At 40.3% G+C, this 18,713-nt stretch overlaps 2 protein-coding genes across 2 annotated transcripts in view; both read left to right on the plus strand.

Moving 5' to 3' along the window:
* The window catches only part of tex264a (testis expressed 264, ER-phagy receptor a), a 73,581-nt gene extending 61,880 nt beyond the window's left edge, over nucleotides 1-11,701 (plus strand). Inside the window, exons 3-4 of the mRNA XM_031757129.2 lie at nucleotides 2,407-2,578; nucleotides 10,339-11,701. Of these exons, the coding sequence (XP_031612989.1) occupies nucleotides 2,407-2,578; nucleotides 10,339-10,703 (537 nt within the window). The 3' untranslated portion in view covers nucleotides 10,704-11,701. The remainder of the gene's footprint in view (nucleotides 1-2,406; nucleotides 2,579-10,338) is intronic.
* Nucleotides 11,702-16,513: 4,812 nt separating this feature from the next.
* grm2a (glutamate receptor, metabotropic 2a) overlaps nucleotides 16,514-18,713 on the plus strand; it is a 32,613-nt gene continuing 30,413 nt past the window's right edge. Inside the window, exon 1 of the mRNA XM_039611913.1 lies at nucleotides 16,514-16,624. The gene's annotated coding sequence lies outside the window, so the exon portion shown is untranslated. The remainder of the gene's footprint in view (nucleotides 16,625-18,713) is intronic.

Genomic DNA, 18,713 nt, shown 5'->3' on the forward strand with positions numbered 1-18,713 from the left:
ATAAACACGTGTGTTTGAGCTGTTAGATGTGGAGCAAATGGAAAGATGCTGAAGGAGTGCTTGAAGCCATCTTTCAAGCATGGTGGAGAAATGTTATGGTTAAAGGTTGCTTTGGTGTCGGTAAAGGGCATATTTGTAGCGATTTAATGCCCCAAAGCACAGCTCAAAACTATGAAATCTTTTGAGTGTTTTGGAGCCATTTGCTGATATCAGTTGTCCACATAATGCTAATGTCCTAAAATGTCAGGAATGTGGCCCCCCAAAAATATACAAAAACAACAATATAGTTAGACCCAAAAACTTCGGGTTTTCCTGGAATACTTTTGTCTCTCCTTGCAAAACTTTTGCACCGCCTTTTAATCATTTTCACTAATAGAGAAAATCTCATAAATATGCATTAATCTATGCAATGTAAAGGCAGGCTGGTGCAGCCTCAGTGTGGCTGCGCAGTGAAAGAAAACTGGAAGAGGGGGGTCAGTTCTCAGTGACCACTGCCAAAGCTGATTGAAGCAGAGGCTGTAATTTCTGTGATTGTGAGGGCAGCCTTGGTATGACAAAGCTGTCACTGTAGCCATGGCTGTATTGGGCTGTTGCAGTTCTGACTGTGACATATCTGTTAATGTGAAGAACACTGACTGCACGTGTGTGTGTGCAGTGATGAATGTGCTGTATTGAAAATACATTATACCTTCTTTTTGGGGGGTTGGCGGTTTAACACATTTGTCACAGAAACAAATAGTACAGCCGTACATATTCACAGCACCACAGAGTCAATCTTCGAATGCAGCTGTCTGAAGTCTGAGTGATAACTGTATCCAGCCACAGCTTCACCTATAAGAGCCAGACAGAGCAGCTGCAGCTGTGCTCACAGCCAGCAGCTGTATACAGTCATAAATTTGCCTTTAATATGAGGAACGAGAAAGAATTATGTAAAACAACCCATCATACTGAGCTCTCTTCTCTTTAGTAGCTACAGCGTGTTACCCTTAACCGGATCTCTATTATAAGTGAACAACAAGGCAACTTTTTTTTTATGAATCATAAGGAATAAAAAAGGTAAATCAAGGGGAAAACACTGCGTGGGATTTTTATTGACTTGTGTTCATGTCTGTGCATTCCGGCATTCATATGTCACTTTGCAGCCGATCACAGCTGAGACCAGGCTGTGCAGCTCACCTCTGCTTCTGCCGCGCTCTGATGGCTCATCACACAGCTCATTCCTCTGCAGTCCCTTGAGAATTATATGAAAGCATAAAGAAAAATTATGAAAGGCTAATGTCCACTTTAGAGGAAAATATAGTATAATATTTATAAACTCTCCACTCACTGCATATACTTCTTGCGGAGAGTGTAGACGCACTGATGTAGATGGTAATGCAACTTTAATGAACTCACATGGGAGGGGATACAGTATATACATATTAATGTATGAAAGACATAGTGTTATATCAGCAAAGGCACTTTTGAACTGCATATTTGAAATGTTTTCTGCTTGTCTGAGGTGTTCATCACACTCCTCCTCGGTCCCTACGCTCTTTGTCGTGTTTTATGTGAGAAGCACTGAAAGAAAGGATTTAACCAATAGTTTTATGAGGCCTTTGGGTGTTTTAAATTTGTGTTTAGCTTTTGTAGTGCAAAATAATAACTTGGAAGAACTTGATGGGTACAGTGAGAACTGAAGATGTCCTTTACTCTCAGTGTTGAAGTTAATTGAGTCTGCTTAGACCTTTTTCATGCAAATGAAAGACGAGGGCCTTTGCATCACTGCTTCCTAAACATTTTTTCAGGCATGTCTGACAACATAAGGCAAAAAAGTTCATATCCTACCACCAAAGATAAAAAAAACAGAATTATAGTTGAATAATAGTTAGCTCGACTCCATCAGAAATCTGTAGTTTTCCCCTGGTCGTGTACGCCACAGCTGCAGTGGCTCTGTTCCCCACCAGTGGGGATCACATTTTGAGAACCAGTGACCCCGGTGCCAGTGGCACTGTGAAGAAAAGGGCATGTTATTTGTTTACAGAGATTGTGCATCACTTGAATTTGATCATTGTGAAGATGATTATGTAGAATTCTGTTATCTTGTGTGCGCGAAGCAGTCATTTAAGCAGATAATCTGCTCTCTGTTGATCTGATCTTTCTCACAGCTCAAAGCTAGTCAGACTTCATGCTGTCTGTGTGCTTGTTTTCCTTCTTTTTCCTCTTCCAGCTCAGTGTAATTATGAAAGGTTAACACTTTCTCAATTAGAGACACAGGCACAAGTTTGCACAAATATTAAGGTGACATTCGACAGTGTCTTTGTGTTTTTTACAGAATAAATGCGCCTATCTTTGCAATGGTAATAGGATATTATATTGTAACTCTCACTTGCTGTTTTGTGTCTTTTTCTTTTTCCATTTTAATAGGAGAGGAAGCTTTGTGCATTCCCAACTATTGAGATCTACAGTTCAGATGTCATCAACTATATGGTTCCGCTGTCTCGTCAGACGGACTTCTTTGTACCAGAAATGAAAGAGGAGGTCAGAACAGATGTGAAGGAAGAGGACTCGGACGACGATAGAGGAACTGACATTACAGGTAAAGATTTTACACATCCTCGGATACTGTCAGCTCCCCCGGAGGCAATTAGTGACAGCATCCATCAAAAAGATTTCTCAAACAAGAAAGAGCTGTCAACTTGTCTGATTGAAAGTATATGGCTCACAAAAATTAAGGGACAATTTTCGGAGTGGAACAACTTTAGTTTTGATTTTTTGTGTGATTTATTTATTTATCTTTTTTTTAAATCTAGCCGTCAAAGAATTGATGCTTTCGGTTTTCACTCGCTGTTCTCAGTGGATTACAAAATTTATATCAGTAAAGATTTTCAGCTTTTAATGTGTCATTCATTGAGATCTGATATGTGATTCAGGTGTTTTCTTAATTCGTTTGATGCGTGCATTTTATAAGAAGTTTGTAGGAGAACATAAGAGAGTAGTAAGGTAACTAAACATGACTTAACAGATTCCTGTGGTTTAAATTATCACCTGACTGCGCTGATGTGCAGCTATATTCTGCTATTCTCGGATTATGTGACAATAGAGCAAACCTCACCATGTGGCCAGTGGTTTTAGCCACAATGAGGTGGTTAGCCTGATGAGTCAATGATGTGTGAAAGCAGCTTTAAAAAAAAAAAATCAGGGACAACCAAATGCCACGTGAAAAAGGAGCCATCGTGCGGCAGTTAATTGGGTTATACTGCTGTCATCTAATTTCAGTCTTACCAAGCATGCATTTCTACTCTGTTGATCCTACAGCTTGTGTCAGTTAAAAACAAACAAAGAGAAAATGTGTAACAACTTTTATTTTGTCTGCCACTGCGCTGACTCCTCTCTCGCCCTGGATCACAGAGGACGGGTGATATATGAGACTCTGTAATTGCTCTGTCATTACAAGTATGTGCCTTCAAGCGCGATGTCTTCCATGCTGCCATTACTCTTTGAATCACAGCCGACCTGTGGGTTGGTCTCAGAGCCGTATTGACTTAATCAGCGTACAAATCTTCAGAGAACAAAAATGGTGTTGGTCTGTTGGGACAGAGTGAGTGCAGATGGGTTGATTTAAATCAGGTGCCTTAAGAATAGACATCCCTTGTAAGCACAGCTTAAATTTCAGAGACGTATATGGAAGAAGGCCTAACATGTTCTGTGCATGATTAGTTGGCAGCCACCTTTAAAATAAAGCGTCATTACATGACAGAGGTGAAGAGCACTCTCCATACACAGCAGCTTTATCCGCTGTGGAGACTCACATTCTGAGAGCCAAGAGCAAACTGAGAGTCTGAGCTATTCACAACTTTAAATTAGTTTGTCAGCATCACCAGACCGAGACAAAGTTTTGATTATTGCTTCCCTAACAAATGAGAAAGTAAATAAGAAAGAACTAAAGTGCTAGAAAGCATTTAAATACGTTAATTCAGATCAAATTAATTCGATCTGCCACGTTTCTTAATCACATGAGGAGAAAGTGATTTTGCAACGTTGCACACTCTTACTTTTTCTGCATTCACTCAGTGGTCTCCAAATCTTTTGTTAAGTCGTCGTGCCGCCGTGTCTGCGTTAATCCAGCAGACCATCGTGGCTGCTCGGTCTGGAGCCATAGCCAACAGTTAATTAGTTTGGCTTACCATGAAGACTAGAAGTAGGGAATAGAGAGCCAGCCTTGCTCTTTCCAAAGATGTCCCCATCATAACTAAGATTACTAATGAACATGTCTCCAAATAGAAATGTAAAAGTTTTCTTTTTTTAAGTAGAGGTGACAAAGCTATAATACAATGTCAATGAAAGGACACATCTACATGTGAATTTACTTAAAGATGTGTCTGTAAAAGATGAAAATATTTTAGCTTAAGCTTAAAAAACTCAAAGAGAGAGGCTGGAGGAAAATAAAAGATATTATGAGTCTCTGTTAGGCTCTAAGATCAGAAGAAAAACACAGACTCACTCCACATGGACGAGTGGTGTGTCCATTGTGCGAAGCTCAAAGCTAGCCAACAGCAAGGTGGTCAGTGCAATGGCTGTTTTTGGGTGAATAAACAGAAATGGGTAGATTTTAGGCAGAGTTATTGCCTCTAACCGTTTCCTTATACAGTGACTTACTGGATTCTCCTCTGGCTGCCTGCAAAAATTACATTATTGAAAACAAAAGCATTTGTCGAAGTTTCAAACTATTCCTTTGTTGTAGTATTTCAACTGGTGTGGTACCAGTCAAACGCTCATTCATCACATTCAGTTTATTCTGTTCACAAACTAAATCAAAGACAGTTCGATAAACATTGGTCTAACTAAGTGGTACAACAGAAGATTATGTATAAACATTTGTCACATTCACTTTAAACACTTTTTTTTAGAAAGATGTGATATTTCTTTTTATGCTCCACATTTAACACGTGGAGCCTTTTTAATCATTCAGAAGAATGCTGACACTGCCAACAATGCTTAGCTACGAAGCATAAGTGGAGTTTGAAGAGTGGTGGATTTATTTATTTATTTATTTTATTTTGAAGAGTTTCTTTCATCAGAGAGTTGTATGTTCTGCTTTTTCATACTTGTGAAAATTGGCTTGGAAATCAGTTTCTTTGGAAATATTTGTTGAATGACTTTGAATACCGTTTCTTCCATCAGAGAAATTTTTCCTCGTTAAGATGTCCATCAGCAGTAGCGCAGGTAAACCTTGTGCACTTCAGTGTTTACCCACTTCTTGGCAGTTTTCCTACATCTTGGCTGTGATCTGTGGTTTTGAATTAGCGTCCATAAATCGACACTGTGAAAAACAGAATCTCTCTTTATTGAATAAATGCCCATTACTCAGAAGGCCAAGACATGCCCAGTGCTTAAAACATTTTAGAGCATCATTTGGATATCACAAAAGGCTATTTATAGGTAGATCATGAGGTATCTCCAACACTGAGGTCAAATCAGTTCTCTTTAGATAACAGATAAATGAAAAGTTCCCCAAATATTCTGAATGAGTGAGTATTTGCCTTCGATTAAAGAAGTTCTTTTTCTATTGGCAGGGTCAGAATTTTGTATCTGTAGTTCGGCATGCTCCTGGTGGTGCAGTGCTGTGGGGAATATTTTCTTTTCACACTTTGAACCCTGCAGTACCAACTGAGAATCATTTAAACACCACAGCCTACCTGAGTATTGTTGCAGAGCATGTCCATTGCTTCATGACCACAGTGTACCCACCTTCTGATGGTTGCTTCCAGCAGGATAACACGCCAAAGCTCATCGAACTGTAGTTAGTTGACCTCAACAGTCACCACATCTCAGTCTAGTAGAGCACCTTTGGGATGTGGTTAAACAGGGGATTTGTCTCATGCCAAAAAAGGGTTCAAACCAGTATTAGCAAGGTGCAACTCATGAAGTGGCTGGGGAGTGTATATTGAGTGGCAATCAGAGCAGACACACTATATGTATGCCGATACCAATTTAATGGAGATTGACCATCTGTAATATATATTATACATGTGGCCCAGCTCTGCTCATTAATATATTTGAAAATATTAACTGTACATCAGGTCTGTACACTGTTTACTTTAAGAACGGAAAGACATTTTACTATATTACTGCACACTGAAGCAATACAACAAATACAACCAAGCAATCCAAATTAAGAAGTTTCATTAAACACAGTGTAAGTGTGTTTTTTATGATGAGCTTCCTTAAAACGCTTGTTCTCCTTGGCTCTCATCTGTAAATATGATGATCCATTGAGTGTATCACTTCTTAACTTATGTTTATGCATTCCTTTTCGCACTCTTCTCGCAATCCACTCAGACTCTGAAAGCACTAAGGAAGTCTTAGCCCTGTCTGTGTCTAATTACCTCCTTAAAAATCCTCTTCTCTCTTTCAAACAGTTTGAAGAACAAGACCTTGATTCTCTGCTAATAATCCCAATGGGCCCAATTTAGCAACTAATTTAGGCAAATGTTACCTAAAAGACTTTCAGAGGCTTCAACCACACTACCAATTTCAGGACTTGCTTGCAGTTGTAGTGAAGGGTGAAAGTTGTCCAGTATGTTGAGGTTTTTCCTTGGGGGGCTGTCCACCCAATTACCCTAAATAGACCCATTATTTCCTGTAAAACCTTATATTGTAAAACGAATCTTTGGAACAATCTTTTCACTGCAACACACAGATGAAATAGACTATGGATCACTACATTAACCCGTTTATATGCATTTTGAAGCAGCACCACCATGTCAAATAACCACTTTCTGTGCCACCCAAGACTGTTCCCATCGGGTATGTTTGGACATGCTAGCTAATCAACAGGCTCATAAATAGTTATTATAATGACCTAAATGGACTTCCCGTATATAATATTTTACACTCCAGACAAGATCAGATCTGCTGGATGTGATAATTAGATTGTTGGGATTCAAATAAAAAGAAATGGTGAGCCTCACAGAGCAGCTTGGAGACTCCCTGTTTATTGTGTTTGGGTCCCTGATGATAGATTTAGTGCAGACACACTTAGATGTGTGGATGAGATTCATTTGGAGTGTGAAGGCAGAAAGACAATGATGTGGATAAAAGTGTTTTAGTGTCTAATGGGATAGTCAAGTCAGGTTCGATTTTATTTGTCAAACACATTTCATTTTAAGGCTGTCCTTCTACTTTGCAGAAACAAATGAGGCATGGTAAAAGCACTGTAAAATATTATAAAACATTAAGTCTGTGAGGGTTCTCAGTCATCCAGGTCATCGTAGTCTAAGGAGCTTAGAAAGAAAAGTGTCTTGACTTCTTTGAGTTGCTTGAAGACGTTTCACCTCTCATCCGAGAAGCTTCTTCAGTTCAGAACTGAAAGAAGCTTAAAGAAGTCCAGACGCTTTTCTTTCTAAGCTCCTTAGACTATAAAACATTAACATATTTTGCAACAGGAAAATATATTATATATACAGTATTGTTCAAAAGTCTGCAGTAAACTACGGTGTGCTAAAAGCTAACTCTCAGTTCTTTATATTTTGCTGAGAAAATGGGAAATAAATGCAGCGAATTAAAACATGGGGAAGCATACATAGAAAGATGGTGTATAAGGCAAAAATAGACAAGCTTGAGAGTCAAACTTGGTGTGACCACCTATATTCTTTAAGACAGTCTGAACACTTTTAGGCAAGCTTTCTCACCAGGCTCCTTGAAGGACATTCAAAGCTTTTCTTTGGATATTGCCTGCATTTTATTGCGTTCTCTGTCAAGATAATCCCACACTGCTTCAATAATGTTGCGGTCTGAGCTCTGGGGAGGCCAATCCATGACTGATAGTGTTCCACTCTTTGCTTTTCTACCCAGGTCTGATTTTACTGTACTGATAGTGTGTTTGGATCATTGTCATGCTGAAAAATGAAACCTTTCAAGATAGTATCACAATATGTTCGTAAGTCCACCAGTTTTAACGAGATCTCCAACACCACTGACTGAAATGCAGCTTAAACCATGACAGAGTCTCCATTGTGTTCTACAGATGGCTGTAAAAACTCACTGTTTTACCTCTCTACCTATCTGAACCAAAACAATTAGATTTGGGTACATCACTCCATAAAACCTCGTGCCACTGATTTTCAGTCGAATTCTTGTGTAATTTGTCATACCTCAGCCTTTTCTCCCCGTGTCCCTTCCTTAAGAATCCTCATTAGAATTTGAGAGGAGCTTCAGCGAGTAGCAGATGGATCAGCTGAATCTCTTCTGTCAGGTCTTTGCAGGATTTTTTCCTGTTCCGTAAGGACATTACTTTCAGGTGTTATTCATCTGGTGTAGGTTTTAAGCCTGCTCTTTCTTCTTTTGCCCTCCAACTGTCTAGTTTTCTCAACGTTTTAAAAGACACACTGCACACCATGCTGAAATATGCCAAGTTTTTTAGTTAAAAACTATTTGTGAATTACCTTGTTGGTGCAAAAGTCTAATTTTATACCTATCAAACGGATTTATCTTTGGAAATTTTTGTTGATTCAACCAAAGAAATGAAATCAAATGAACTGTTTTTGTGACCAGCTGTTAGTTGCCTAAAAATTTATTTCTTTTTTCTTTTTTTTCTTCTTTTCTTTACCATGATGTCTGTTATGTGTAGACACAACAGTGGTTCATCCCTTTAGTTTGGTACTTTTATGGTTGAATGATTCATAGATCAGTGTTAAGTGGGTTAACAAACAAAAAAGCATTCTCTTTGATGCTGGTCAGGTACAAGGACTGAACTGAAAACAAGCGAACAAGCATCCAGTGTCCAAAGAAAAACTTTCAAAGACCTTCAGAAAGCCTGGAGAACCTTTTCTCAACACCACTTTAAAAACATTACAAGTCTGGCTCCTTAGAAGGAAAATATAAAGAAATGAGGAGTGGCTCAAGACTTTTGTAATGCATATATGTATAAAATCAAACTTCAACACATTAATTCAGCATGTGATCACAGCTTTATACAGGGAGCCTTTTTAAGAGTTATCGTCACATGGGCTTTTCCTCCACTTCTTTGAAGTATCTTTGAGAAGACCAACTGCGGAAAGATCACTGAGTAATATTTCTTCTGTAGGTGGGAGGTGTGATGTGCTTCTCACATTTCTTGCCCTAATGCCAGTTTTCATTTGTAATTTTAGGGAGGCTAAGCAGAAAAAGCTTTATATCTTTCATTTGTCTCTGCTTACATCTTTGACCCATGCAGAGCATTTTTCTTTCCGTGAACCTTGTCTTGTTGAACATGTTGTATTTAAACCTTCCTGTAAGTTTTAGTTTTTAAATTTCTCCTAAATAATGCAGATTTTTTTTGTCCACCTACACAGTACAGCAATAACCTTCCAAATCGCTCACACAAAAACTCCTATGAATAACATTCATCAGGGACAATAAGTGGTTATTGGGTCACAGTGAATCATAGATCAAAGGGCAATTAGAATCAGGTTTAGACAGAGAGCATTAGTAAGCTGATCATGTGGGTGAGGAAATCTCCATCAATCAGGTTAATGGACATTCTTTGTGATTACAGATATGCAATATGCACAGCAAGAATATCCCTCTCTGCAAATTATAGTCCATTACACAATTTCATGCAAGTAATGCCAACATGTAAGTGACTGGTCTGTGACTTTTGTATAAATAATGTCTCTCAGTAATGTTTTGGTCCCTCTGAGCTCATCTGATTAGTTAAAGTTGACTGAGCTACATCTGCTGAATTTTAAGTGGTGAGCACTTTTAGGTTTCACGAAGCCAGCGTTACATTTCTAATCTGTGATCAAAGGATGGAGGAGTATGTAAGTGCATATACCCATATCTTCACATCCTTGCATCATTTTTGATGAGCTTTAATACTAAGCGTATTGTTAATGTTACTTACCCAACCAACATTGAGAAGATGATGCTTTTTAACCATATTCGCAGTGTTACCATGGATCATAAAGTCACGAGATATGACAACCAATTGTGAAGTTGTCTCCAGATGCAGTAACTACTATTTTCCGTAGCTGTTTCCACTGTTTCTTTCTTGCCTTGCCACCATTATTTGAATATCTCCAGCAATGTCCCAGAGGATGAATCCTAATGACTTTGTTCAGCCACTGACTTCATCTCAAAGTTTTCACATCGCTACAAAGTATCAGAACACCACCTTGCTGAATTAGCAAAATATTTAGTACAGACTTCCACTGTTCACCTGTAAAATCAATCTTTCAGTTTTAGTCTACGTGAGCTTTCCTGCCTTTCCTCCAATGATTTTATTTTGTTAATTAGTTGTGCATGACCCTCTTTCTCACAGTCAATTTGATCAATTTCTTCTGTTTTTTGGGGGGGGGTGGGTTTGCATTGATGCAGGTGCAGATTCCCACAGTGATGTGAGCTCAGTAAGCGGTGGCGTGCCCTGGGACAGCAGAGAGACGTCCCTGGCTGTTTCCACAGCCGCCTCCATGGCTTCCTCACTGCCCCTGAGAGACGTTTTGGATGCCAGTGAAGACCTTAAATACAGGGACCACAGCGACAGAGGTTCTAATGACTCAGTGGGTAGTGGCTCCTCCTTTGAAGAGCTTGACATGGATCAGGAGGAGCTGGGGGAAGGTGAAGAGAGGGTGAAGAAGGAATACGGGGAAGAGAAGCACTATCCTGAAGGTGAAGGCGGAGCTAGAGAAGGAGCTGAACTTGCGGCCGAGAAGAAGGAGCGCTTAGGGGAAGGAGAGGAGTAGGGAGGATGCTGAGGAGATAAGGGATGTAGCCATGTAACACTGGCATGCTGGAGAGATTCTCAGCTGTGCTGTTGCTGGTTATCTGTCATGTAATCTTGTTGGTGGATCTAAAGCCGTTAATGTAATGACCAACATGCCGTATTTCCGCGCCTTCTAAATCTCTTTTTGAAGCCTGTACTTTCTGTTATTCTCTAATCTCAGTTCAAAAAAAAAAGAAAAAGAAAAAAAATCCCGATCCTGTATCTCTGTCTATACAAACATACACACAACAAATGGGAGATTTAATTAGATATTTCATCTTAATTGTAATCCTGTTTGGATCACTTTTATTCCCTTTCTGATTAGAAGTAACCTTTCTATTTAAGATTAAGGATTAAAAGCAAAGGGGAGTTACCAACTATCGTGGATCATCAGAAAGTATATATTGTTTTGCCCATATGTGACAGTTGATATTGCAACCCCACTCTCAAGGTCAAGTCCTGAGGAAATTCGTGTCACGTGTTTGTGCGCATTACCCGACTTTAGTGTTGTGATGTAACGACTGGGTGAAAAAGTGCAGGCGTTGTCGTTGCTGTAGAAATGTTCATGGCGCTGTTTCATTGTGTTATTTTATATAAGGGGAAATTCTAAAATCTGCGGTGGAGAAAAAGATTATTAAAGTAACATCATCAATGCCTCCGGGTCACCAGGACTAAGATTTAGATTAAAGTTCAAACATATTTGTAAGCTTTCCCCTGAAAGGTGTACAGAATATTTTATTGTCACTCTGCAAAAAAAGGTTAATTGAATTATTTTAATGTATTGTTCATTTTCTGTGGGCAGTTTGTTCAGCCACATTTCATTTACATTTATGTTGTAGACAAAATTCACCTATTATCTGAAGCTAGCTGTAACATGTTTGTATGTTGACGTTGGATATGATGTACGATGCATTGCCATGTCTTCCTGTGTGTAATAAAATTTTCAAAGAAATGTTAGTTTGACAAGAATAACAGAAATGGTCTCCGCTCTGCTGCTTTTATCCATATTTATTTGTGCGTTTCCCAACAGGGATGCAGGAAGGTAACAAGGTGTGTGTGGCAGTGGGACACACGTGAAGACACCATCTCCTAATGATACTTTTTCAAAGCTTTCTCTGAAGTTTCATGACTTTACGATGTAACGATTGCTTTGTTTGGCTTACATGTGAATTCATAAGCGTAAAAGAGAAATGGTACAAAATAGCCCATAACATCAGTTTTTCAGTGCCGGGTGAGTAGGGATGGGTACCGGTGTCCGGTGCCATGATGGCACCGGTGCTGACATAAACGGTAGTAACCAGACCGAAAAGCAGCGCACATTTCGGTGCTTTATTTCGGTGCTTTTTTTTTCCCCTGAGCCAATTCTAGCCAATCATTTTACGTTTCCGAGGATAGTAGGCGGGGCCAGGTACGTACGTTCTTTTAGAGCAGAGCTACAGATTAAAATGCCCAAGGCGAAGCGATCAAAAGTCTGGCTGTACTTCACAGCAAAGATGCAAACTCAGCAGCCTGCAACAAGTGCTTTAAGCTGATACTGTGATACTGTCAAAGGAGGTAACACCTCAAATCTGATGAAACACCTGGCGACGCATAGCGGTTTTTAAAGCCGAGAAATAAGCCGTGTTTGATAGCTTGCTGCGAGACCTCACACTGCACATCTACTGCGGGTGTGGTGCCTGTTATCGGACCCGGAGTTAGCAACATCCCCCAATAGAGAGTCCTGGCCCCTAGCCCTGTCAGCGTAGCAGAAATGATGACGGATGATGATGGCAGCAGCAGCCGTTCTTCTCTGCGTGAGTAGCTTCATGTTGTTCGTGTGTAACGTTGAGTAGGCTAACCACATTATTACATTAATGCATGTAAGGTGAACTAGCAAACACCGTCGTAGTTACATGCAGCTGTCTTCTTGTTTGATGGCAGATACTCCCTTCACCCTGGCCAAAAGGTAGCCCAAAGAAAAGTGGAAAACAGTTAAACATGAGAGGTTTTTGGACAAAGTTTGTGTTTTTTCCATTGTTTAAGCACTGCTTCCAGCCAAGAGTGATACCATATATGCCCTATAGCTGCAGAAAAGGCTAACATTGTTATCTTTTTACAAAAAAAACAGCTGAACATGAGAGGTTTTTGGACAAAGTTTGTGTTTTTTCCATTGTTTAAGCACTGCTTCCAGCCAAGAGTGATACCATATATGCCCAATAGCTGCAGAAAAGGCTAACATTGTTATCTTTTACAAAAAAAGCTGAACATGAGAGGTTTTGGACCAATTTTGTGTTCTCCATTCTTTAAGCACCGGTTTGAGCACCGTTTAAGCACCGGCACCGTTTCAAAAGTACCGGTTTGGCACCGGTATCGGATAAAACCTAAACGATACCCATCCCTACGGGTGAGTTAAACAATGCACTGCTTTACGAGTTTTTTTTTTTAAGTGAGCAATTTCCCCAGCACCCTTAGGACTGGGGAACTGGGAAACCGTTTAATCCGAATGCATAAAATAATACAAATGTAGATACATTTGGAAAGCATAAACACTCTTAAGATTAGTCTCATAAAATGTTGTTTATCCAAATGCCGGCGCTGCATCGATCGGGTCAACATTTGACTGAGTGGTTTGGCATTTGTTCTACAATTTATTTAATCAGCTGTGTGCACAAAACAACAGGAAGAATAGGCTCCAGCTGACTACTGAAGTTTGATGGACATACTTGTTCTTTAGCCCGCGGTTCTTAATGAGCATCATGACCTATAAGTGTTAATGTTTTGTTTCCAATCCAGCGCCATTGTAACCATGGTAATTTTACTGAGTAATACGCCATTAACCAGAGAGAGAGAGAAAAGCCTTTCATGCACCTGGTCATGCTGTTAGTGTTGAGGATATTGACTTAATTAAATAAAGAAAAATGTATTTAGGGCTTGTTAGGAATGCAAGCCAAATTAGATGTGTAGACACCAAAGTCCACTGAAGAAGGATTTCACAGCTACACTCTTTGCATTTGACTTGCAGTTGGAGTATTTGGACAGTGATACGTATTTTGGGAGCAGGTGGAAGAGACTATGGAAAGGTGGAGGTATGCTCTGGAGAGAAGAATAAAAGCCAGTAGAAGCAAGATGAGATGGTTTGCCAGCAGGAGGAAGAGAAGTGAAGGAGGACGTGCATGGGGTTGGTGTCACAGAGGAGGATGCAGATGATCTGCCGTGTCGACCCCTAAAGGGAGCGGCCAAAGAAGAAGGAGCCCCCATACACCACCACCACCACCAGTGGATTGGAAAGAAAACAATCCAGATGTGACTGCAATACAGTCCTTCAGCTTCACTTAAAAGAGTTTTACAAAGTGTTATTTAGGAATTACAGCCATTTCTGTACATAATCTCTATATTTGCATGTTCAAAAGTAATTGCCTGGCCAGGCGAGGTCTGTTCCCACAGTATTTCACAACAAATTAAGCAGATAAAAGATCTAGAGTTGCTTCCATGTGTTGATCTTAAACTGTTAACCCCTCTGGTACACTAACCTGGCAATGAAACTGCTTGTCATTCAATCTTTAAATGACTTCTGAGCCTCTGAAAATAGAGGATTATTTATAAAGATGGCTGCAAATCCTAAATAATACTTTTGTTAAACCCACTGAATTACAACTCAGTCTGCACGTCAGTCACATCATGATTACCACAGTACCACAGCAGAGTATGTGCTAGCAGCAATACTTCAATAGCATATTTGCAGTTTCAAAAATGTTCCACATGCTTTGACGTCACCATAGCAGACTGAAAGAGACTCGAGAAATTTCAAATGGGTACACATGGCTACCCCGATGTACCAAAATAGCCAGTTCTTCTAAAAACTCTGCTTCACATTTGGCACATCTAATGTTCAGATGCGCTTTGGCTTTTTAGAGATCTGAAGCTGCACAATGGTGTTAGGCAGAAATTAAATCTTTTATTTAAGATGCCTTCCATGTTTATTGGACCCATAACATCTATACTGGTACTCTGCAAAAATCATATAAGTGTTAACTTTATTATGACATCAGTGTTATTTATAAACCCTGTTGCTGCAGATATGTACTGTGTTCATTTTTAACAGATCTTTAAATAATAAAAACAAGTGACTATAAAAATGCGCAACAGCTAATCTATTACAGTTATTCTATTACAAATGTTATCCCCAAAATGTAATATTGGTCTGGCTCCTTAAACTCTCAGGAAATCCTAATAAATGAACAGTAGATGATGGCAGAAGATGAAGATGTGACACCTGAGTGTTACTGAACAACCACCATCAACAGAGCGCTGATCTTTTGGTTTGATACAATGATTCCCACAAATCAAGCACACAATCTAACCAAGGGCCACTTTTGTTGGAGAGTTCATTATAATCGTGTTTTTTTCCTTCACTTTGTCCTCGATTGCCTTGCAAGTCTCATACAGAAATATAACCTTATCTATTGACCAGAAAACGCACAAACCACGCCAGCCTTTAGTAATATTGTCTTTTTTCTGATGAGAAAAAAAAAATGAGATCGGTGTCTTGTGTGTGACCAGTCTGCGGGGACAGATGCCCTCACCACATGTGTGTTGCACTTTCAGGATCAACTCTGGCACCCCAGCCGTGGTCCAAAGGCAAAAATAAAAATCGGCGAGGAAAAGAGTGCGATGACACACTGGGTCAACAACTGATTTAATTAATTGTGAAACTCACATGGGTGTCACACAGCGTTCGAGGGCGCGGAGATTATTGCCTGTCCATGAAGTTAATTATTAATCTCATTACACTGAGAGAGAGAAAGAGAGAGACGATGTGAAGTCTCAACATACAAATTTAGAAGCCCACGACTGCGTGTGCGAAGCTGCTTTTGACAGGAAGGAGGGGGGGTCCCAGCACATCCCCTCTCCAAGCGCACGTCCCTTGAAACGCATCGGCGTGCCATCTGGGACTGACCTCACACTCATCTCGCGCCGTGTCACAACTTGTTTGCCGATCCCAAATAAAAATGACCACATCTGGAGATAATCAGTCTCCAAAGAATGGCTGTTTAACATGCCCCCGCTCATTTGAACTAAACAGCGGGCGATTCTTTAAAGCTTCTCTCCACTGACATCCACAGTCCGTCAGTTCGCGTCTGCAGGAAGCCACGCAGTCGGTTCTATTAGGCTCTAAATGACATAATTTGGCACAGAGTTGCGACGAGGCAGACTGCTATATCCAGGACTGCTCCTGCGTGGAGCAACTGCGTCTTTGTTCAAGTGCGAAAACCTGAGAGTTCTCCCAGGTTGCTGTGGTCATATCCGCGGCAAGCGCGTTCATCAGCTGATGTAAAAACCCCCAACATATATATATACATATATGTCTTGTTGCCAGGAAGGGGGGATTTTGCCAGTTGAGTAACAGGTAGAATTTAAACTTTGTATCGGTTCTCTTGGGCGCCAAGTCGATAAACTGGCATCCCACCAGGATAAACAACACCTTTAATGCACGCCGTCTTATTAATCTCTCTCACACTTGACGCTCAAACAGAGAGAGAACCCCTCTCTCGCTCAGAGCAGTGATGTGGGCTTCACTTGCATTTATTTCAAGCGCATTTAGGAGCTGTGACTTTTGAACCGCTGTTTGCAGGAATCGCTCCTCCAGGAATCCGGCGACTCTTTGTGCGGTGTGTGTGTGTGTGTGGCGTTATTATTATTATTTTCAGCACCACGGACAGCTGCCTGGCACGCGGCTCAAACTTCAGGCAGCTACGCTCACCTCCTTCATCCACCCTGCTCCCCAGCTCCTCTGTAGTTCACAGACACACTTGCTTTAGGCTTTAAAAAGAAAAGCTCCAACAGTGGCGCGAAGGATATGCGTTTAGTCTGCACCGAGGATCCACTGCACGGTAGCGCTGGAAACTGAGGAACCGTTGGCAGGTAAGAAAACGTGTTTCTTTTTCCCCCCTTTCTTATTTTCTGGGATTTTTTGTGCGTTGAATGCCTCCAAAGTGCATTTTTCTGAAGTTAGACGAGTTGTTTTGTAAGGAAGGCGCTTAAGTCGCGTTTTGACTTTGTATGGTTGACAAAATTATTCTTATGATCCTGACAAGACATCTGTGGTTTTACACCCTTTAATGCAGCAGGCTACACATGTTGATAGGCATTCATTTCTAGAGATATTATCTCGATGCTTATCATCATTTTGACCTGATTTTTGTTTGCATCGCTGGCTCCGGGCATAACCATAAGCAGTAAAAGAATGACAAATGAGCCAGGCTGCTGAAAAAACTACTAAACAGGCGATGCAGTAACTACTACAGGACAACATCCACCATCTCCCTCACTGGGTTGATCTCCTGTGTGACTTAAAAGTGAGACAAAAACTTGATTGACATTAGTTACATGTAAGAAGAATATGATCTGCACAAAGGAGCTGTTTCTTTTCTTTCCAGGCAAAGGCTTTTACTTGACTTTGGCTATCTTCCACAGGAAAATGGATTGCCATCTCAAATGTTTCCCTTTGGAACTAAATTGGGCATTTTCATATTAATTCTTCAGCAGCCGAGACCAGTGATGCCCTGTGTGTGTCTAGAAACGGGGTGTCTGTGTAATTATTTGTTCCACAAGCGTCTAAAAAGCATTTGCAAAACTCGTGGGGAATATGAAGAAATGCGAAAGCCGTGCAAACAGTTTGAGGCTGCATCCTTAATACTGGACAAAGCTATTAAAGGAGGCAAAATGCACTGTGGATTATTCCCAGGGGGCATCTGTGTGGCTACACGTTCAGCAGATAAAACACAAGAAAGAAAGAAAAAAAAAAGCCTCATTGTGTCAGTTTAGTCAAACCCCAGATTTAGATTAAACCAAAAGGTGTACTTATTAGGCTGCTTAATCAACTGTAAATATATCAGATGCATGTATCTGAATTTCTTACATAACAGAATTACAGCAGGCATGCTCCTCTAAGACTAAAACACTGGAATAATATGTGAGCCCATGCTCTCACGGCTGAAGATGTTGATTACTGTAAATTATTCAGGTCATGGCTGACTGGAGAGGAACACGCTCTGCTGCCATCATCTGAATCCAGAAACAAAAAGTGGCAGAAAGAGGCAAGGCTGTCTAACCTAGTGATCCCTACACACAGCTCAGTCCTGTGTGCAGCCAGGTTCACCTGTTACTCTTCACTTGATGACAACGGGGGCTCACTGCCAGTGCGGCACAGGGATAGGGATGCCTAATTTCTTTCATTTCTCAGAGCAGTGCAGATAGCAGCACGAACAAAGACAATACAAAAAAGACTCAAATGCACAGAGAACCCAAAACTCTGTGCACGAACTGCGTACCAGCTTACTCTTATGTAAACATTAGCACCAATGTGTGGTTGACTACCAAGTTATTAATAATGGAGCGTGACTAAACTTTACCCCTCCTGCTTTCTAGATTTCAGTTTCATGTTAAGAGACATCTGTCTTGTTACTTCATCATCATTCAAACCTTTTACAATACACACGAGTTGCATTTGCTACCAGCCACAAGTGATTAAATTCAAGCATGACGACACGCCTGTGCTATCGAAAGGACAGCTTAATAGCTCACCCTTCCATTTGATTACGCAAATACACACATACATGCAGGTGGGATCCACAGACTGATCATGTGATGTCTCTACAATACATCTGTTTAGTTAAATATTTAATTTCTCACTGCACTAGTGTTAACATAGCAGTTCATCTGCTGATTTATATTTGGTAATCAGATGGTACATCTGCACCCGTTTTAATAAGGTGCAGTTGCGTTGCACACAGTGAAGACAGAGTGAGCGTGAAAGATGGGAAATGGCGGAAAAGCGGTCTTGGCTCTAATTTTTACAATAAATGGGGAAACCTACAGTTTAATTTCTGTTTGATATAAATTAAAATGAAGCTCAAGTCAGTATATGATAATGCAAAATACACGAAACCCTGAACCCTCACTTATGACAAGGACAAAGAGCATTAAGTAAAAAACAAAAAAACAAAGCATT

This window comes from Oreochromis aureus, linkage group 5 (genome assembly GCF_013358895.1).
Source record: "Oreochromis aureus strain Israel breed Guangdong linkage group 5, ZZ_aureus, whole genome shotgun sequence".
Lineage (NCBI taxonomy): Eukaryota > Metazoa > Chordata > Actinopteri > Cichliformes > Cichlidae > Oreochromis > Oreochromis aureus.